The 23,236-nt window shown below is 39.6% G+C and overlaps 1 protein-coding gene and 1 long non-coding RNA gene across 2 annotated transcripts; both read left to right on the forward strand.

The window, feature by feature from the left end:
• Positions 1 to 3,013: 3,013 nt before the first annotated feature.
• On the forward strand, positions 3,014 to 8,217 carry FMA (basic helix-loop-helix (bHLH) DNA-binding superfamily protein). The gene is made up of 4 exons (XM_078579021.1): positions 3,014 to 4,038; positions 5,040 to 5,525; positions 6,423 to 6,836; positions 7,974 to 8,217. The coding sequence occupies exons 1-4, from the start codon at positions 4,009 to 4,011 to the stop codon at positions 8,058 to 8,060; spliced, it is 1,017 nt and encodes a 338-aa protein (XP_078435147.1). The 5' UTR covers positions 3,014 to 4,008; the 3' UTR covers positions 8,061 to 8,217.
• Positions 8,218 to 10,988: 2,771 nt separating this feature from the next.
• Positions 10,989 to 12,468, forward strand: LOC144705546 (uncharacterized). The gene is made up of 2 exons (XR_013582058.1): positions 10,989 to 11,786; positions 12,344 to 12,468. It is a non-coding gene; the product is annotated as an uncharacterized LOC144705546 (long non-coding RNA).
• Positions 12,469 to 23,236: the final 10,768 nt, after the last annotated feature.

Consider the following 23,236-nt stretch of genomic DNA (forward strand, 5'->3'; position numbering starts at 1 on the left):
AGTCATAATCTGTTCTGAAATAACATTTAACATATACTTCACTTCCAAACAATGAATAAGAACTTACTTGTACTCTAGTGTGACTCGTTTGTATGAAATTGGAAATGTCTCCTAGCATTATCTAATTTTCATTAATTTTCTGAAAGTCATAATCTGTTCTGAAATAATATTTAACATATACTTCACTTTCAAACAATGAATAAGAACTTACTTGTACTCTAGTGTGACTCGTTTATATCAAATTGGAAATGTCTCCTAGCATTATCTAATTTTCATTAAATTTCTGAAAGTCATAATCTGTTCTGCAATAATATTTAACATATACTTCACTTTCAAACAATGAATAAGAACTTACATGTACTCTAGTGTGACTCGTTTATATCAAATTGGAAATGTCTCCTAGCATTATCTAATTTTCATTAAATTTCTGAAAGTCATAATCTGTTCTGCAATAATATTTAACATATACTTCACTTTCAAACAATGAATAAGAACTTACATGTACTCTAGTGTGACTCGTTTATATCAAATTGGAAATGTCTCCTAGCATTATCTAATTTTCATTAATTTTCTGAAAGTCATAATCTGTTCTGAAATAACATTTAACATATACTTCACTTCCAAACAATGAATAAGAACTTACTTGTACTCTAGTGTGACTCGTTTGTATGAAATTGGAAATGTCTCCTAGCATTATCTAATTTTCATTAAATTTCTGAAAGTTATAATCTGTTCTGCAATAATATTTAACATATACTTCACTTTCAAACAATGAATAAGAACTTACATGTACTCTAGTGTGACTCGTTTGTATGAAATTGGAAATGTCTCCTAGCATTATCTAATTTTCATTAAATTTCTGAAAGTCATAATCTGTTCTGAAATAACATTTAACATATACTTCACTTCCAAACAATGAATAAGAACTTACTTGTACTCTAGTGTGACTCGTTTGTATGAAATTGGAAATGTCTCCTAGCATTATCTAATTTTCATTAATTTTCTGAAAGTCATAATCTGTTCTGAAATAATATTTAACATATACTTCACTTTCAAACAATGAATAAGAACTTACTTGTACTCTAGTGTGACTCGTTTATATCAAATTGGAAATGTCTCCTAGCATTATCTAATTTTCATTAAATTTCTGAAAGTCATAATCTGTTCTGCAATAATATTTAACATATACTTCACTTTCAAACAATGAATAAGAACTTACATGTACTCTAGTGTGACTCGTTTATATCAAATTGGAAATGTCTCCTAGCATTATCTAATTTTCATTAAATTTCTGAAAGTTATAATCTGTTCTGAAATAATATTTAACATATACTTCACTTTCAAACAATGAATAAGAACTTACTTGTACTCTAGTGTGACTCGTTTATATCAAATTGGAAATGTCTCCTAGCATTATCTAATTTTCATTAAATTTCTGAAAGTCATAATCTGTTCTGCAATAATATTTAACATATACTTCACTTTCAAACAATGAATAAGAACTTACATGTACTCTAGTGTGACTCGTTTATATCAAATTGGAAATGTCTCCTAGCATTATCTAATTTTCATTAATTTTCTGAAAGTCATAATCTGTTCTGAAATAACATTTAACATATACTTCACTTCCAAACAATGAATAAGAACTTACTTGTACTCTAGTGTGACTCGTTTGTATGAAATTGGAAATGTCTCCTAGCATTATCTAATTTTCATTAAATTTCTGAAAGTTATAATCTGTTCTGCAATAATATTTAACATATACTTCACTTTCAAACAATGAATAAGAACTTACATGTACTCTAGTGTGACTCGTTTGTATGAAATTGGAAATGTCTCCTAGCATTATCTAATTTTCATTAAATTTCTGAAAGTCATAATCTGTTCTGAAATAATATTTAACACTTATTTATTGTTAGTAAATAATGTTTAGAATTAAAAGCTGTCTCATTACAAACGTTTTACTTCCTAATACGAAAAAAATTGTAGTTTTCGAATAAGAAGATCTCGCAAATAAAAGGCTTCATTTTAGATTCCTGCAAAGGTGATTAAGTTTTGAAGTAATGATTAGCCAATTAGAATCTTATTTGAGATAAGACTTTTCATCCAGTTTTAAGATCTGATAAATGCAATAATTTCCTAGCATGGCATGAAAATTGTTTTTTAATATACTATTCTTCTTGGACAGATAAACTGTGGAAAATTATTTTTTGCCACGTTATTTCCAGATTGACTTGGTTACTGTGGGCTCTGTCAGGGAATAAACACAGTAATAATTTCACTTGAAGTAGCATACTTGCATCATGTTCATTAATTTTTTTTAATAAACATCAAGACAATCATACATCTGAACTAATAATTCTTTTAATTTCAGGAGAGGTAAAGCTACGAATTTACCTATATGGAAATTAAAAAAGTGGCATTAACATACACCAAACTTTAAGAAACTTTAAGCCAATCATACATCAATATTTTTCGAAAATGACGAACTACACTGATACTCTGTAACATCACTCTGATAGTGAGCCAAAGAAAGAAAAGGATTTACCAATCTTAAAATAAAAAAAGTGGCATTATCATAATTGATGGTGAAAGTGTTTAGAGAGAGGACGGTGGAAATCATGTGATGGTTGAAAATGAGAGGAGCGTTGAAACAACATGTGAAATGCATAAATAAAAGGGCATCTGGGATGATGAGAGAGAGATAGAAATAGCTAGAGAGAGAGAGAGAAATAGCTAGAGAAAGAGGAATAGCTAGAGAGAGAGAGAAATAGCTAGAGAAAGAGGAATAGCTAGAGAGAGAGAGAGAAATAGCTAGAGAAAGAGAGGAATAGCTAGAGAGAGAGAGAGAGGAATCGCTAGAGAGAGAGAGGAATAGCTAGAGAGAGACGAATAGCTAGAGAGAGAGGAATAGCTAGAGAGAGAGAGAGGAATAGCTAGAGAGAGAGACGAATAGCTAGAGAGAGAGACGAATAGCTAGAGAGAGAGATAAATAGCAAAACAGAGAGAGACAGAGAGAGAGAGAGGTGGGGGAATGTCATGGCGGCTCCTAATGAATGCAATCAGGCTCCATCACCGCCTTTCTTCAAAACCAGAGCCTTTTCATTCCCTGCCAGTTCTTTTCGTTCTTCTTTCTCTCTCTATCTTTCTCTCAATTCCTTCTTCTTCTTCTTCTTCTCCTCTGCTTACTTCGTTTTACTACAAACCCATCTCTCCGGCTTCTCTCTCTTTCTCTCTCTATCTTTCTCTGAACTCCTCTCCTTCGTTTTACTACAAACCCATCTCTCGCTTCTCTCTCTTTCTCTCTCTATCTTTCTCGCTATTCCTTCTTCTTCTTCTCCTCTGCTTACTTCATTTTACTATAAACCCATCTCTCGCTTCTCTCTCTTTCTCTCAATTCCGTCTTCTTCTTCTCCTCTGCTTACTTCGTTTTACTACAGACCCATCTCTCCGGTTTCTCTCTCGTTCTCTCTCTATCTTTCGCTGAATTCCTACTTCTTCTCCTCTCCTTCGTTTTGCCACAAACCCATCTCTCGCTTCTCTCTCTTTCTCTCAATTCCTTCTTCTTTTTCTCCTCTGCTTACTTCGGGTTACTACAAACCCATCTCTCCGGCTTCTCTCTCTATCTTTCTTTGAATTCCTTCTTCTTCTACTCTCCTTCGTTTTGCTACAAACCCATCTTTCGCTTCTCTCGCTTTCTCTCGCTTTCTCTCTCTTTCTCTCTCTCAATTCCTTCCTCCTCTCCTCTGCTTACTTCGTTTTACTACAAACCCATCTCTCCTGTTTCTCTCTCTAGATTCTGCAGAAAAAAAACTCTTGTCTGACTGCACCTGCAAGATCTCTGTCTGCTTCTCTTGGACTGGCCTCCTCCCATGGGAGGCAAAAAGAAAGGTCAACCAATGCCTCCATTTTAGCAGAGTAGTCAGAGAAACAGCCAGGCGCTCTCCGTCGCCTTCTTCTTCCTCTCTCTCTCTCTCTTGCTTTCTCTCTCTAACCAAGCTCACCGCCATGGAGAAAGAAGCAGGCGAAAACTACCCGGTAAGCCTCTCTCTCTCTCTCTCTCTAGCTCTGTCTCCCTCTCTGTCTCTCTCGCATTCTCTCTGTCCTCTCTCTAGCTGGTGTTTCAACTGTAGGAGAACCTACTCGGCGTTCTTCTTCTTATTCTTTCCCACCGTCTTCTTTTCTTCCTCTTATTTCTTTTCTTCTTCTTCTTCTTCTTCGTCCTCTTCTTCTTCATCATCATCTTTTCGTCTTCTTCATCATAATTTTATTATCATTCTCTTAAAATGGTGTTCATTTTTTCTTCCTCATCATTATCACCTTCTTCTTCTTCGTCGTATTTCTTCTTCTTCATCATCCTCTTCTTAGTTTTCTTCAAAATTCTCTTAGCCTTCTCTTCAATGTTTGTTCATCTTTTCTTCATCATCGTTATCACCTTCTTCTTCTTCGTATTTTCCTCTTCATCATCATCATCATCATCATCATCATCTTCTTCTTCTTCTTCATCTTCTTCTTCTCCTTCTTTTTCGTCGTAATTCTCTTAGTCTTCTCTTCAAAGTTTGTTCATCTTTTCTTCATCATCGTCATCACCTTCTTCTTCTTCTTCGTATTTTCTTCTTCGTCGTCCTCCTCCTCTTCTTCTTCTTCGCCGTAATTCTCTAATTCTTCCCTAGAATTTTTATTCATCTTTCCTACATCATCTTTATCACCTTCTTCGTATTTTCTTCTTCATCCCCCTCCTCCTCCTCTTCTTCTTCTTCGCCATAATTCTCTAATTCTTCCCTTAAAATTTTATTCATCTTTTCTTCATCATTTTTATCACCTTCTTCGTATTTTCTTCTTCATCCTCCTCCTCTTCTTCTTCGCCATAATTCTTTAATTCTTCCCTTAAAATTTTATTCATTTTTTCCTCCTCATCATCAGCTTATTGTTCTTCTTCTTCTCCTTCTCTTTCTCCTTCTTCCTCTTCTCCTCCTCATCCCTCTTCATCTTCACTCTATATTCTATATCTCTGTCACTAACTTTCATTCTCTCTGTAGCTAGCGTTCCAACCGCAGAACAATCTCGGACCTCTGGACTACTCCCTGGAACAGCAGGAAATAAACCAACTACTACGACCGAGAGACAATTTAGAGGGAAGAATGGAGATGACAGACTTCGCCCAAGATCCGCCACCTCAGCGGCAAATCTCGCTGGACAGAATAAGCTTCGCGGAGGTGATGCAGTTCGCGGACTTCGGCCCAAAGCTCGCTTTCAACCAATCAAAGATCGCCGTAGAAGACAAATACCTTCAAAGGCCCGCAATGGAGCGTTCAGAGGAAGGTGGGAGAGGAGGGGAAAGCAAGAGAGGAGAGGTTATGGAAGGAGGGAAGAGCAAGCGGAAGAGGCCGAGGTCGTTGAAGACGACGGAGGAAGTGGAGATTCAGAGGATGACTCATATTGCTGTGGAGAGGAACAGGAGAAAGCAGATGAATGAGCATCTCCGCGTGCTTAGATCTCTCATGCCCAGTTCATATGTTCAGAGGGTAAGGGGGATTTTACCGTGTTGTTCATCGTATTTTTGTTGTTGTTGTTGAATCGTTGTTAATCTTCTTCTCTTTTTACTTGTTGTTCTTGTACTTTCTGTTGTTGTTTTGTTGTTGTTGTTGGCGGTGGTGTTCATGTTCCTACTATTATCTTTCTCCTCCTCCTTTTGGTTGTTATTCTTCTGTCTAATCATCATCGTCGTCGTCATAATCTTCTCCTTCTTCATTTTTATTTTTCATCGTCATCATCCTGTTCTTCACCATCTTCTTCTTCTTCACCATCTTCCTCTTCATCATCATCCTCTCCTTCACCATCTTCTTCTTCATCTTCATCCTTTTCTTCACCATCTTCTTCTCCTTGTTCATCTGCTTCACCATTATCGCCTTTTTCTTCTTCTGTTTCATCGTCATCATCATCGTTTTCATCTTCGTCACCACCACCACCACCACCATCATCATCATCATCATCTTCTTCTTCTTCTTCGTTATTCATCACCATCATCCTTTTTTCCTCATAATCATCTTCTACTTTTTATTCACCAGCATAATAATCTTCTTCTTCTTCTTCTTCTTCTTCATCATCATCATCATCTTCTTCGTCTTTTTTATTCATCATCATCACCATCATCCTCTTCTTTTTCCTCATAATCATCTTCTACTTCTTTTCATTCATCATCATCACCATCATCCTCTCCTCGTTCTTCATCTTCATCCTACCCATCATCATCGCCATGATCACCATCATCATAATCATCATCATCTCATCATCCGTATTCTTACTCTTCTTCTTCTCACTCCTTTTACACTTTCTATACATCGTCACCATTTTCTCGCACTTTTATCGCTCCTCTTCGCCATCATCGACGCCATCTGATCCTTTTTCTTCTTCGAACGCAGGGAGATCAAGCGTCGATAATCGGCGGAGCGATAGACTTCGTGCGAGAACTAGAGCAGCTCCTGCAGTGCTTAGAATCTCAGAAACAGCGAAGAATGGGAGGCGGAGAGCCGCAAAGGCCGCCAGGAGAAGCTCAGACTACTCTGCCTCCCTTCTTCGCCGGTAGCGGCGATCAGATGAAAGCTTCTCTGCCTTACGACGGTGCCACCGCGGAGGAGGCGGCGGAGAGCAAGTCGTGCCTTGCGGATGTGGAGGTGAAGGTGCTCGGCTTTGACGCCATGATCAAGATCTTGTCCCGCCGGCGGCCCGGGCAGCTCCTCAGAACGATCGCCGCCCTGGAGGACTTGCAGCTCAACATTCTCCACACCAACATCACCACCATTGAGCAGACCGTCCTCTACTCCTTCAATGTCAAGGTGCGTCTTTCTTTCACCCTCTTGAGATAGATATTGATAGATGTTGATAGATATATAGACATAAAGATAGCTAGATAGATGGATAAATAAAGCGCTAGATGGATGGATGGATATAAAGATGTATGGATTTACAGATAGATAGGTGGGTATTATAGAGGATGCGTATGAAGATAGATAGATGGGTATTATAGATTAATAGGTATAAAGATAGATAAAGATAGATAGATGGGTAGTATAGATGAATGGTTATAAAGATAGATAAAGATAGATAGATGGGTATTATAGATGAATGGGTTTAAAGATAGATAGATGGGTATTATAGATGAATGTGTATAAAGATAGATAAAGATAGATAGATGGGTATTATAGATGAATAGGTATAAAGATAGATAGATTTACATATGGATAGATATGTATATAGATAGATATATAGATATGTAGATTTATAGACAGATAAATGGAGAGAAAGGTGGATGGATAATACAGAAATATAAATAGATATAGAGATATAAAGACATAGATTTATGGATACATAGATGTGCATGTAGATAGATATATAGGTGTTTAGATGGATAGCTATTTAGATAAATGGAGAGGGGGATGGATGGACGGACGGGTGTATAGACAGGTAATTATATGGATTGATATATTGATAGGTAGGTACGTTGATAGATTGACATGCTTTTATAGGTTGATAGATTCTCAGATAAAAGATGAATATACAGAAAGAAATAAATAAGAAAAAACGGTATTTATGTCTGTATATGTAACGAGAGACTGATGGATTATAGATGAATGGATGTTCAAATGGATATGAAAAAATAGATGTATAGTTTGACGTGATAGATGGACGTATTGATGGATAGAAAGCCAGAAAAACGATACATTGGTAGCATGATAGATGGATGGACTAGCTGGATAAGTGGATAGATATATGTATACATTGATAATTTAATATGAAGAATGGATGGATAGATATATTAATCAATATGAAAACAGATAAGCAGACTAGTGGAGATATAGTTTGACTATTAGATACATAAATAGAGGGACAGACGTAGATATAAAATTGTGTAGAGAGAGAGATGGCGAAGGAACAAAGGCTAATAGAATTTCCATCGTTTTGAACATGATCAGATAACAGGTGAAGTGAGGTTCACCGCAGAGGACATGGCAAGCTCGATACAGCAGATCTTCAGCCTTATCAACGCCGGCGCGATCTGATGATTAATTCCAAAATCACCTACTAATTATTAAATAATATTCTTTCATAAAAGCCCGGAGGATTTTCCCGGAGAAGCATGTAATCATGATCCCATTGTATTCACACTGTCTGGATATCAAACCTAATATATACTATAACCAGTTGTCATTTCGAGTTCAGACAGAGAAAGGGAGATACAAATAGGGTGGAGATAGAGATAAAGATGGAAAAAGAACTACCAATAAAGACAGGGACTGATACGAGAAAGAGATTACCGTGATGAATAGATATGTAGAGAGAGACATGGATAAGCATGTCATAGATGCAATCACGTGATACTGCATGGAAAGGAGAGAGATTAAAAGAATAGAGCGCGTAGAGAGATGGATAGGCAATTACATTTTTTCCTTTTTTTAAGGCAGTCACATGTGACGTAGAGAGAGAATGAAAGCGAAAAGAGAAAAGAGAGATGGGTAGGCAACAAGTGGAGGAATAACCAATATTGTCACATGTTAGAGAGAGAGATGAACAAAGTAAGGGCAGTCACGTGTGGTGGTGAGAGAAACTGGAGAGATCTAGAGAGAGAGAGAAGCTTCTGGAAATTCAGACCGATGAGAACAAACAGCGATTATATGTTTGTCAGGAAGATGCTGGGCATTAAAAAGGTCAACGATACACGCGCCCAGTTGCAAGAAGATAGACTTTTCAAGTGACCCCGTGACTAGAAACGAGAGAGAGAGAGAGAGAGAGATAGCGAGCGAGAAAACGTTAGTGAGAGAGAGAGGACACAGAGAGAGAAGCGAGAAGGAGAGAGAGAAAACATAGAGACACAGTAAGAGATTGAGGTGGAGGTAGGAGAGGGAGAGAAAGAAGAGAGATACAGGGAAGGAGAGGAGAGGAAGATATATATATATATATAGAGGCAGAGAGAGGGAGGAAGAGAGGAGCGAGGGATATATATATACATAGACAGAGGCAGAGAGGGAGGAAGAGAGGAGCGAGAAAGATATATATACATGGATAGAGATAGAGAGGAGAGAGAGATATAGATATACATAGAGAGAGAAGGAAGAGAGAAGTGAGAGAGATATATATACGTAGAGAGAGAGCGGAGGAAGAGAGGAGTGAGAGAGAGATATATGCTTGGAGAGAGAGAGGAGGAAGAGAGGAGTGAGAGAGAGAGAGAGGAGGGGAGAGAGAGTGAGAGAGAGAAAAAAGAGACAGAGAGAGGGATGGAGACAGGAGTGAGGGAGAAAAGAGAGACATAGAGAGAGTGTGAGAGAGAGAAAAAAGAGACAGAGAGAGGGATGGAGACAGTAGTGAGGGAGAAAAGAGAGAGAGAGAGAGGGAGGTGTAGAGGAGTGAGAAAGAGAGAGCAAGGGCGAGATGTGTGTGAGAGAGAGAGAGACAAACAAAGAGAGACAGAGAGAGAGAAAGATAGAAAATTGCAATAGAGTGAGGCTGTTTCTGAGTGCGAGTGACAAAGAGAGGGACAGAAAAACAGTGAAAGAACGCGGCTGAGAGAGAGAGAGAGAAACAGGAAGTAGGGAAATATCGAGTGTCTCAGTGTCTGGTTGTGTATCAGAGAGAGAAAGATAGAGAATGAAACACAGAAGGGCAACCAAGTGAGAGACAGAAAATAACGGAGAGAGAGAGAGCGCGATGAGAGAAAGAGAGATAGAAAGACATGCGCAATGAAGCGATACAGAGAGGGGGGGAGAGGCAGAGAGAGAGAAACTAAAAGCAGCATCTTGACTTTTATTGAATTATGGTTCAGGTCCAAGAAACTATGTTTTGACCTCGTGTTGAAGAGGAAATAATTAATTTTGATTGGAATTTGTGACGATATCATGAGAAGTTCTTATGTCAAACCAGTCTAACAAAGGGTAATAGTTACAATAGAAGGATGTGAGAGAGATTATGCCTACATATTTTTATGCTGCTCCATTAAAGCCCACAAAGGTTCCGTTTTCAAATTCAAAATTTTTTTATCTTTCAAATCCAAAACCATAAAGAATTCAAAAACTAAATTATTTCCCTTAAGAGGTTTTGAAAAGGTTTACCCTTCTCAAGAAACAAGAAATAAAAAATAAGATATTACATGTCTATACTATCTTTTAAACATTATTGTCTGTACTATAGTTGGCTTCTCCTCCTAGACTATAGGGTTCTCGTAATACTTGATGCATGAAGAATTAACTCTCTACTTCGATATAAAACTTAATTTTTTTGGTGTTTCATATGATGTTTGGTCATTGCATTAGGATTCTCTGTGTCCAGACAACTAAATAAATGCTGATTTTTTTTTCTCATAATTCTCTAATGTCACTTGGTGCACTCTTGACTACATAAGGGTTACAAAGATTAGTATACACCCAAATGCTCAAAACACCCACCCTTTGGACAGAGCATAAATAACATAAGCCTGAAAGTTATAGAAAAGTTTGAAATTCTCAAAACATACATTGTAACTCATATCTGCAAGTTGGTTCTTATATTGGAGATGAGCAGAGGAATAAATTCAAGGCTGAAACTGTTATTTAGGTGAAATGGTAACAAATTTATGTGGTTTTGATGGCGCGGCACCGTCCGACACCGCAGGGTCGTCACGCGAGGAGCCAGCACCATCATCGAGCCGCAGCATCGACGCGCAACCCCAGGTTCAGATATACGGCGCGATGACACGCCACCTTCGGATCGTTTTACTTGTTTCTTATTTTCGCGTCATCGCTTTCCATCTTTATCGTTTTGTCGTTGCAGCGAGGGGAAGAACCATATGAGGATATCTTCCCCTCCCACCTACCTTAGTGGGCCTTACAAGCCCCTTTATTTTCTTCCCTTTTCTTTTCTTTTTCTTTTTCCCTTTGTTGTTTAAGGGGGCCCATTTCACACTTCCTATATAAAGACACTCTTGATTTTTCATTTGAAAGTTATAACGTTTGGGAGACCAAGAGTCACGTTCGTGAGAGGAAGAAGAAGAAAGGAGAAGAAGAAGGAAGAAGAAGAAGGAAGAAGAGAAGGAAGAAGAGAAAGAAGGAGAAGAGAAGAAAGGAGTCGTCACCCGTCCGCCGCCGTCCAACGTCTGCACCCGCCGCCAGGGCCTCGCGCGCCGCCGATCGGCCTCTGACGGCTACAGGCTTGTCCTTGCCTCGGGCGACCCCGCCATCGCCGCTGACCCGTTCCCGTCACAGAACGCGACGGCGCGCCGCTCCACCGGTCCCCGTCCGCCCCGGCTGCCTGCCGGCCGACGTCGCTGCCATACAGCCCGTGAAGTGCCGCCCGTGCCAGCCGACGCCAACGCGAGCGGACGCTGCCGCGCGAGCCCACGCTTGATCGCCTCGTGCACTGCTGCCAGCGCCCGCGCGGCGCGATCGGCCCAGCTCTGCCGCTCAGCCCGTGCTGCGGACTTCGCCCGCGTCGCCACCGCGCGGGACAACGCCTCCACCCGCGCAACTCCACCGCTCCCGCCATCGCCCTGCCCGCACACACGGCCGTGCCCGTTCGGCTGAACTGTGCTCGGTGCCCACGCCGCGCCCGGCGCCCCTCACCGCCCTTGTGCCAAGCCCGATCGCCGCCCCACGCCCCGCGCGCTGGTTCCGGCGCTCACCCTGCGTCCAGCACCCATCCCATTCAACAGACCACTCCGCAATCGCCCGTCGCCGCCCGCTTCCCCTCGACACCGCGCCCCACCGTTGACGTCTTCCGGACCTCAGTGACACGAGAAACATGTCGCCAGCGCGACGAAGGTACCCCTTCCCCCTGCTCTTTACGTCTCTTATCTACTTCAGTGCACTTTCGTATTGCCTCCTCCGTGCTCGGGTTAGATATAGGTGAGCGAGACAGGTCGAGAAAATGACGAATTTATACGAGAGTCTTACCTGCCCAGTACGAGTCGGATTCTCCCGACGCGTGTGAGCATACCAGCGGGGTATCCCCGTTCGGCGACGTACTCGCCCTCGACCCTCTCGGGCGAGATTCGGGAGGTCCGTTTGACCTCACCAGAAGCGATCCCGTCATTCTCTGGAACGGCAACACCGCACCTCAGCGCACGCACGTACCATAGTAGGGCTTTCACGCATTATCGTCATCATTCATACCTGTCCATTTGCATTGTTCGGACGACGCTGATCGTAGTCGTCTGATCGAGATCCTGATTAGATACCGAGCCGCTACCCTCGGTATCGACCGGACGACGTCTTGACGACGTCCGGCATCAGGTTTGTTTTCCTCATTCATCTTAATATTGGTCAAATTTGGATATCTTCCTGGTTTTAATGTTGAGTTTCTTTTGGTTTTAAAATAGGCAATAATCTCTAGCAGAAAACTGTTTGATATTCATATTCAATGTAAACTGACAAACATATCATTTATCTTTTTTCATAGAGCAATTATTCTATGCGAGTAATGTAATCTCTATAAATACTGTCCTACCACTAATGTAATCGTCTCTATCTACATTTGATAAGCCTTGAATTTTTTTAGTTTCTCTTTAGCTTTTAATTTAAGAAAATGCAAAATATAAACATGTAATAGCGACAAGGATGATCAAGTGGATCCTTAACATCTTGGGGAAAAAACTGAGTATTAGGGTCTAGGAATCTCAGATCATTTTTTAAAAATATTTTTCTTAATTATAAATGTAGGTAGATTATTTATCTGTTTATTGTTAGCTTTTATTCAAATCAGTGAAATTCAAATGCCAAGAAATTATGTAAATGATCTGAGATCTTTTTTTGTTTTTTTCTTGAATATCATTTGTACTAGAGTAATCTTGGGAAATAGCATTGTCTCTAAAGAGATGGCAATCATCTGTTTCATGAGAGTATCTATTTGTAATTTGAGGTATATAATTATATAAGTGATGCCTACAAAAAATAAAAGTAACCAGGTATTTTTAGAACTTATGATGATTTATTTAATCTGTAAGCATGAGATTAATTTTATGGTCCAAAAAATACAGGTCAAGAATGGTATCATGAACCTAAAGTTGAGGAGGTGTATAAGAGTCTAACACAAATTGTTATCAATACCATAATATCTTGATCTTATATTCAAATCAAATATTATGAAAATAGGCAATTGAAACATTTTCATGAGTTCATATTTAAAAGAAATAAATGAAGTTACAATAAAGTAAACCCAACTGGTGCTACTTGATATATAATAAAATAACATTTTTATTTAATTCAAACATCATTTCATATTCTTGTAGGCACTTGCTTCCTTTTTAAATTCGTTTTATGAATCTTATTACTCCTATTCATAAATTTCATAAGTTATTGACCACGTTTTAGTTGAAATTATATGATTTTATTGATTTGGCTTGACTGACTTCATCAAACTAAAAAAATTAAATTTTCATTAATATTTTGTTTGCCATACTTATATAAAATAGCTAAATTGGAAAGTTATTTTAGGACCTATATTGAGACAATGGAATTAAAATTAAAATTGGGTAATATTATGTTGATAAATTAAAGTTATTGAACGCAAAGGAAACTTATTTTGAATTCAAAAAAAAGAACGTCTCCCACATGTGCACCCTTGGAACCTTGACATTGTTTACCTCTCTTAGGTGCGGTGGTGTTGTCTTGTAGTCATCCATCGCATGTGATGCTTCTTTTTATGGCTATAACTATTTCTTGCTATGTGTTGTGGTTCTGGCTTGCTTGCCTATAACTGTTGCAATGGCTTACGGCTTGCGCCTATGGGCTGAAATTTGAAAAGAATATGTAATTTTTAATTCCCTAACACCTGTACTTTTAAAATATGAAAATAAACAAATAATGCCTCAAAAACTTGACCTAAAATTTCAATGATAAATTCAAATCTAGGCGGATAATTACGTCTTTGTTGATTTGAATTCAATCAAAGAAATTTAGAAATTGATACTCAAGTAATAATTCTAGTTAGTGGATGAGTACATGCCATCTCCATGCGGAATGGATATTAGGGATTTTGTTGTCTCAAGATAATGATTTCAGCTAGGAGCAGAAGGGAAATATATAGAGTAAGATGTAGTGATGTGGTTGGAACAGTGATATGAGATGGCAGGTAAAGTACTTAACTAGGATGTGAAGATGTGTAAGATAAGACATAGGTGAGATGATGTAATTAAGATAAGTGGAAATGAGGGTTCAAGATAGGTGAATACATAGATGATATTACATGGTTCAGATGAGTGGAAATGAGGGTTAAAGAGATGTGAAGACATAGCGGGGAGATGGTGGATGGAGGAGATGAGTGAGGATGTACATGGAAGAAGATAGTTGTTTAGGGTTTATGCCTTAAGGGGAGGCAAGAACACATGACGAGATTGTGACAATGTAGATGATGGATGAAGGTGGATGGTAATGAGAAAGATGGTATAGATCTACCAAAGTGGATGTGTTGAAGATGGATGAATGTTAGGGAAGAGAATTACCTTATATCCCAATGTTTCTCTAGAATCAAGGCAATTTCCTGATCAAGATCAGCATCCCAACTTGTTTATTGACCTTCTCCATGCACTCAAGACACCAAGAATACCCTTGATGGAACTTCAAAACCTAACTCTCTTTCAATTTGCCTCCCTAGGAGAAAGTGAGTTTAAAGATATTTTTATAGAGATAGGACTCAAATTATATATTCCAATATACAGATGAGTAGAGGAAATAAAGATGAAGCTACACTCAAATTTTCACCTTGAGCAACCATCTGGATTGTTGGATATCAAGCCCTGAAGTTGGACAATTTCTAGATGTTGATTTAATTAGAAGATTTGTCTATAGTTGTCCTCATAAGTGTTGTCACTTTGTTTTTAGGCTATTGTCTTTCGCACTGCAATGATTGACTCAGCTTCATCCTCATCATCCTTGATCGATGGCTCCCCTTGAGGCATGTATCCTTGCAAAAGAAATATACAAAATGGGAATAACAATATAATTTTATAATAACATAAAGAGGGCATGTGACATGACTATGTGTCAGTGCACTTAAAAACCTCCAATGTTTGTCAGACACATAAATGCTTGATGGAAATATATGAGGTCAGCAAGCCAATCACACATTCCATATCTCGATTCATGTTCATTGGTAGAGCATATTCATTAAAGTGCGTGTGTGACACTTATAATGAAGTTTCAATGAATACATGATCCGACTTAGTAAATTATGATGAGAATGTAATACAGAGTTTTTCACTAGTCTTTAAGCATGTGTTCTAAGTAATCCTATTTGAAGTATATGCGAGGAGGACATCAAAGAGCACCCACTATCTATCGCGAACTCTTTCCACTAAAGAGCACCCACTATTTATCGTGAGTATCCGGATAGAATAACACTATCTAGCCTCACTCATATGATGAATATGGCCGTTCCCGTAGCCATTAGTATGGAGACACTCACGATAGATAGTAGGTGCTCTTTAGTGGAAAGAGTTCACTGGATTGATCCGTATGAATACCTGAATGTTATTATACCAAACTATCAATTAGGTTGATTCACGTCATGGTTGTGTAAGTGATCTATAGACTTGAGACTACAAAGACGTCTTGTAGATGGACGGTTGTACTTTGACTATGACCTACGGTTGTACCTTCGGGTGCATCAAGAAGTTCACGAAGACGATTGAGTGGTCAAGATGAAATCGTCCACCCTTGGTATAAGAGGTGGCAGCTCAAGGAAGACAATGTGATGAAGTCTTTGGCTAAGGTAGTGAAATATCGAGAGAAGAGTTCTTCGATGATTTTCAAACGCATCATTCCTAACTCATATGACAGATTAGGGTTTGATAGTTGACCATAGCCTAAGTCGTCCTAGGAGTGTCAAGTGGATGAGGGACTATACGTACATAGTAACTGATGATGAACATGTTACTCTTTTGTATCTTATAGAGCATGAGGTGTAGCTTGGCAGCCCACGTGTTGGAGACTCAACCTATCGATTGGGTTAAATTGATCCGATATTAATTAATCTATATGATGATATAGTTAATTAATTTGGAAGGCCAATAAAGGTTATTGGGCCGTTGGAGTCATTAACTAGCCTGATACATAGGCCTAAAGGGTCACACGCAAATGGCCTTTTGAACGAAGGAAGATATACTTAAGTTTTGGGGGTTTTTATGAAAAATACTCACAGAGTATAAATAGGGGAAGGCCCTGAACAAAATTCACCCATGCCCTTTCCCTTCTTCTCCACTCTCCCAACACCCCCTACATGCCCGATGCAATCCAAACGATGTAACAATGACGGTGGAGGTAGAACAAGGCTCATCAACGAGGAGGAGATTCGACATGCCAAGAATCACATGGATACGTCTAGGGGCTGCATATTTGAGCAGCTCGACTCGTCTCACTCCGGGATCTAAAAAATCACAGATGCGATCCGTGCACAGGTATTTTGTTTCATATTTTATTGATGTCGTTCGATTTCTGTTCAAGTCTTCCAGTACGGACTATTTTTATTTATTCATCCATATCAAGGCCTTTAGAACCCAACAAACATGTGGCACATCAGAAATGAAATCCAAAAATACATTAATGTACAGCCAAAAAATACAAATATATATATATATATATATATATATATATATATATATATATATATGTATACTCCAACTAAATGACATATATTTGTAAATATAATGCTAACAAATTCAACAAAACTCATGTTTTGACTCAAAAGATTGTTTTCAATCATAATGTCATGTAAAAAAACCATAAAAACACTTCAACATTCAAAAAATTCAACACATCATTCGTAAAATGGATTTAATGATATTAGGCTTGATAAAATGCATATACAACCAATTTATTATGAATAAGCATCTAAGTATCATAATATTAAGATACTAATGATGTGTGTTTTCAGTGAAGCATTAAAATATAAATACGATATGTTACATAAGATTGACAAGTACTTGAAATAATGAGCTATTAAGCAAAAACAATAATTCAATGTTTACTAGTGATCTTGTAGGGTATGAACTGCTAATTAAAAACTACTAAAATGCCATAAATCCCTTGTGATTGAGTGATGAAGATGGATTTTTTCCCTTGGTATTATAGAAGATTGACTCAAGCAAGAAGACACAACAAATCCCTGGACAAGGTATTGAAGATATTTGAGAATATGTTCTCTAATGATCCATGTTGCGCATTAGTACTAACTAAAATGACAGATTAGGGTCAGACAATTAACCGTACCCTAAGTCATTCAAGAGGCTTGTGTGAATGAAGGCTTGCATGATAAGAGTTACATTAGAGAGTTCTATCAGTAGTATGTATCTTCAAGAACATGAGGTGTATTTGAGCTTAGAATTGTTATGGGTTCCTTAGATGCCTTTCTAGATCAATAAGAGGGAGGAAAAGAATATGGTCAAGTAGAGAGGATTAGGGTGGGTTAACTTTCGTTATTGACTTAGTCACTTATTAGTGAATGGACCAGACCTAAAATAGCTAGGGACTTGACTTATAATCACTTGGCAATTTTCGTCACTATAAACCAAGTTTGAGAGTTCATCACACCCATTAGCTAGAGCTAATCCTTTGGAGATGTTTGTAATAGATTTTCTAAATGAAAGTATATTCTATGTTTGCTAAGTGTTACATCCGGTCTAAGCTTAACTTTGACTCCATTACCTTAATGTCAAGTACTCTCCTTGATCACAAGGATGACTCTATATGTTCCAGATTCATATGATGACAATTATTCTCCACCAGTATTATAATTAGCTCATATGTGGGAGAACTTCATCCTCATATTTCATCATGAAGTTGTATTTACTAATAATGTGTAAGAGTTAAGTTTATGCATTGCACAACTTATTTCATAAAATATTCACACTATATTACAATCAGGTACCCCATGGTATTGTCTTTCTGTTCCCTACATGAATTTCACAAATGACTTTTGCAAAGCATTCCTCTTAACATCCAACCAGTATTGTTTCATGAGTTACGCTTCCACATTAACTCCAAGTATTGAACTCCATAGATAATTTCATAAAAATCTCTTTGCATCTTTCCTTGAGGGTGAGTGGAGTACTATATTATTAAAATTATTTAAGATTATGTTTTTTAACTAGCTTAAATTGCAAAGAATAGTGAACTAACTAATGTGCTGGTATGATTATTTGAAAGGAGTCATTATATGACCGGAAAATTTTTCATAAATTTAGGATTGATTCTGATTTCTGGTCTAGCAGAGCATTGCCTTTTGTTAGTGCCATATAGAATACGGTGTAGAATGATCAATCTTCCTCCTATCATGCCCCTGTGCTTCTCCCAATATTTGCATCCCTGATATTGTTGGGTTCGATGCCTTGGTTCGTCCATGGAAAACATGTTTCCATGGATGCGTAAGCGTGCCGATGGATTCATAATCAATCTTTAAAATTGAACATTGAATGTACCTTTTGGGGAACTCGTTCCACCCTTGACTTTGCCATTCCAAGATTGTTCTAAAGCCATTCACGCGTCCGGCCTGTAGAAAGTATCCACGCGATCACTCGACGCTTGGCTCTCCACGTCTTCTTCTTCAACTCTTCTTGAAAATCTAGATCTTTGTGGAAATGAGAGAACGATTGTATTCTGGTGTAATCATAAGAGAGGATTACATGCCTTTATATAGACTGATGAGGATAGGATTAGAGAATTAATCCTATGTGGGACAAAAGAAAAGAGCGAGAGAAAGAAGTATATTAGATTAGGCCTAATGGGCATTGTTTAACACTCCCCCGCAAGCTAGAGCGTATAGATCAATAAAGCCCAGCTTGGTGCTAATCCCACCATAGGATATTCCCAACAGGCTCTTGGTGAAGACGTCCGCAAGTTGCTGAGGTGATGTGACAAATGGAGTCAAAATGATCCCTGCCATTACTTTGTCGCGAATGTAATGGAAGTCCCCCTCAATATGCTTGGTCCCTCGTGGAACACTTCATTTTTGGCAATGAAGATAACAACTTGATTATCACAGTGCATAGGCATAGGAGTCGGAGATTCTACACCAAAAAGCCCTTGCAACAGAAGCTAAAGCCATACCATCTCTTGACTTATGGAAGCCATGCCATGATATTTGGATTCTGCACTAGAGCAGGCGACCACCTTGTGCTCCAAGAGTGCCATGTGACCAGATTACCACTGACATAAGTACAATAGCTTGTAGTGTATTTCCAATCCCTTGGTTCGGCCGCATATGACGCATCTTAATAGGCTTCAACTCAAAGATGATGATGACGTTGATAAAGAAGTCCTCTCCCAGGCACACTTTTGATGTACGCAAGTACCCATAAAGATCCTGCCAATGAACTTAATGTGGCTCATGCATGAACTGACCAAGGACACTAACCTCATATGCAATGTCGGGGCGTATCACTATGAGATATATGAGTTTCCCCACCAATCGTCAATACTGGTCAGCATGAGTCAGTAGTGGCGATGAAGTATCCCAAAATGATGGACGAGCCTCCATAGGAGATGATGGCAGCTTGCATCCCAGAACTCATGTTTCCTGTGTACATTCCTTGAGAGAGAGAAAGTTTTTCACCCTGATAAGCAAACTCAATGTCAAGGAAGTACCAATGAGTCCCCAAGTCATGCAGACTAAGGTACTGCATGAGATAGGCCTCAGTGACCTAAATACCCTCGATGGTGCTAGTAATTAGCATATCATCCACATATACTACAAGTATTATAACACCGGCATTAGTACTTTTCGTGAACACCGTCAGATCAGTTTGACACAGGGTGAAGCCAAAATTCTTGAGAAGTACGCCAAATTTGGCAAACCACGAGGACTCTGCTTAAGGCCACAGATAGCCTTTTTTAGATGACATACCTTCAATGACTCCCCCAAAACAACATACCCTAGAGGTTTGTCCATGAAGACTTGCTCCTCCAAATCATCGTAAAGAAAAGCATTAGACACATCAAGTTGATGCATACTCCATGCCTAATTAACTGTCAAAGAGAGAATCACTTGAATGGAATTTAGACAAATGACACGAGAGAAAGTCTCAATGTAGTCAATCCCATATACTTGGGTGAAGCCACGAGCAACCAGACGAGCTTTATGTCTGGCGATTGACCCATCAGGGTTGTGTTTGACCGTGAACACCCATTTGCACATGACGATATTGTCATCACAAGGGTGAGAGACTAATGTCCATGTGCCCCGTGATACAAGTGCATTTACTTCAAGATCCATGGTGGCTTTCCATGCAGGTACTTATGCTACCTCATCATACATCCTAGTTAATGACTCAAAGGCCACGTCCAAGGAAAAGGTGCTGAAGGAAGAGAGAGGAGATCGTAGGAGACCAAGTTAAAATTAAGATGGTGAGTGCACATACGTGTACCTTTGTGTAGGGCAATGGGAATGTGAAGATCATCTCGAGAGGAGGTGAAGAGGCTAGCTTCGATACTGGAGAGGCAGGTATTGAGTCACCATCGGAGGTTGAGCCGTGGAGAATCTAGTGGGAGATGATGAATCAGATCCTGGAAAAATGACAAGAGAAGGAGGGGAATCTATAACATCGAGCAGCGGATAGAAGCCTAGTGGAGGTGTTATGGGGACACAAGGAGTTGTTTCCGGAGAGAAGAAGGGAGACTCATGAAATATAACGTTAGTTGAGATGACGTAAGTCTAGGTATGTGGAAATAAACACGATACCATTTTTGCGTCTGAGAGTAGCCAATGAAGTGAGCATGAGGGCCCAGTTTAGAAAAAGATGGGGAGTGATCTTGGACAAAGGCACTGCATCCAAGCACTCGTGGAGGTAAGGAAAAAGGCGGCATTCAAATGAAGATGGCAAATGTGATGTCACCGTTGAGGGTTGTGGAGGGGAGGCAGTTTTGGAGGTATGTGGCAGTGTGAATAGCATCAGACGAGAGATATTGAGGGACATGCATTCCGATAAGATGTGTGCGAGCTATGTCAAGGCGGGAGCGTTGTTTTCGTTCTGTGATGTCATTTTGGTATGAAGTGTGAGGACATGAGGTTCGGTGAATTATACCACGATCACTAAAGAAGGTTTGAAGTGAGGTTTGAACAACTTCCAAGGCATTATCACTACGAAAGGCTTTTGGGGTAGTGGAGTATTGAGTTTGTACCTCATTGAAGAACTAAATGATTGTAGATGAAACTTCAATGTGATCGTGGAGAAGATAGGTCCAGCTGACTCTGGTATGGCCATCAATGAGGGCAATGTAGTACTGATAGCCAATAATAGAAGGAGTGCGCGAAGGACCCCAGACATCACAATGGACTAGGTCAAATGGAGAAGATGTGAGTGACCCATCATGACGTGGATAGGAGGAATGATGATGTTTCCCTAATTGACATGACTTGCACAAAAAAATAGTAAGAGAAGAAAATATATTCTGTAAATTTTCAAAGATGAATGTCCCAAGCGGTGATGCCACAAAAAGGAAGATAATTTTGAAGTAGGAGAAGATAAAAGTGCCAGAGGGCTAGAAGGGATGTCATCAGAGACGAGTTCAAGGATCCCTCATCAATTCTCACAGCCCAAGACAATCCTCCTCCCGGTATGTAGATCCTGGTAGGTGCAATAAGTAGGAAAAAATGTTACAGAGCACTGGAGGGTATGGGTGATGGTGTTGACTGAGAGGAGATTGGCTAAAACTTTGGGGACATGGAGGACTTGGGTGAGAGGTAGGTGTGATGAGGCAGTGGTCTTGCCGAGGCCTTTGATTGGATATGTCCGACCATCGGCAATGGTGATAGAAGGAGATAGGGATGTAGGTTTGTATGATGAGAGGATGGAGGATGTACCGGTCATGTGTTTGGAGGCCCCTAAGTCAATAATCCATGACAAAAATGAAGAAGCAAGAAAGGAGTGTGTACCTAACGTGGACGGGGCAGATGTCGGTGATGGATGAAAAGATCCAGAATGGCCTATAAATTGTCAGAATGCATCCAACTTAGCTGATGTGGGTGTCACCTGAAACGCCGATAATGGGACACTTGATGGCAAGGGTGGACGTGGAGTAACTGAAGTTTCCACTGTTGTTTGGGCAGATTGCGGCTTCCCAAATTATTTCCAACACTTGTTGGAAGGGTGATTTTGTTTAGCGCAGTAGGCGCATGGGGGAAAGGAATTTTGTCCCTTCCCGCGAGGTGGTCGACTGCCTTCAGCCCTCGGAGCAGGCGGTGCTGAGACTGCCATTGCTGACGGTGTAGGAGAAGCCCCTTGTGAGACGTGAGACGGCCCTATGGTCACTCAAAGTGCAATGGTGAAGATCTGAGTGATGTCGGGAACATGATCTCTATAGAGAAGGGGGGCCCCTGAGCTGAGAGGAGATAGAAAGATGTAGTCCGCCAAGATAGGTGCCAACTATCAACTCCTGGTAATAACACTCTAGCGTTCGTGAGTTTGTCATAGCTGGCTGTAGACGACCAATTCTTCAATTATTGCATGGATTCTCCCAAAGTGAGCTTGGAGTGTAGAGTCTCCTTGCTTACACAAGAGGAGTGCTTCGGAGATCTCCACTGTGCGACCAATGTTGCTTCAATTGGCGTACATGTTTTCCAACATAGTTGACAATCACTCAACCGGTCGGATACGAGCTAGGGGTTTGACGATTTTTTGCTCAATGCTCTTGAGTATCCATGTTAATATGGCCGAGTCGAGATGATTCGAATCTGCATATGCCGGTGATGTCACGCTGGGAGGTTCCTCCATTAGATGATGACCTTGGTTGTGGGATGTCAGGATATGCTCAAATTCCGATGCCCACGACCCATAATTGTTCCAACTGAAGATATAAGCCGGCTGAGTAAGTTGCGTTGTGATAGAATGTCGCGGATAGTGTTCGCCCGTCCTGATACTAGTATCGGAGTACGATTTCGGGACGGATGCTGTATCGAATACCGGAAAGGAAATTTCTGGTATCCGCCTTTTCCAGTATCTGGATATCGGTTGCTACAGTAACGATATCCAATATCGATATCCGTATCGATGTCATCATCCACCATCGTCTCAAGGCAAGGATGACAATATCAGATATCGGAGTTGGATATCGGATTTTGATATCCAACTTTGAATATTGTATACAAATATAATTAATCGTCATAGTACAATGGTTGGAGAAGATTTACGTGGGCCAACGGGTAAGAAGAGAGCTTTATAATTTATTATATAGCTCATTTCATATTTACAGCCCATACTTTATTTTCTTCCATATGGGATCAC

Source organism: Wolffia australiana, chromosome 7 (assembly GCF_029677425.1).
Source record: "Wolffia australiana isolate 7733 chromosome 7, ASM2967742v1".
Classification (NCBI taxonomy): domain Eukaryota; kingdom Viridiplantae; phylum Streptophyta; class Magnoliopsida; order Alismatales; family Araceae; genus Wolffia; species Wolffia australiana.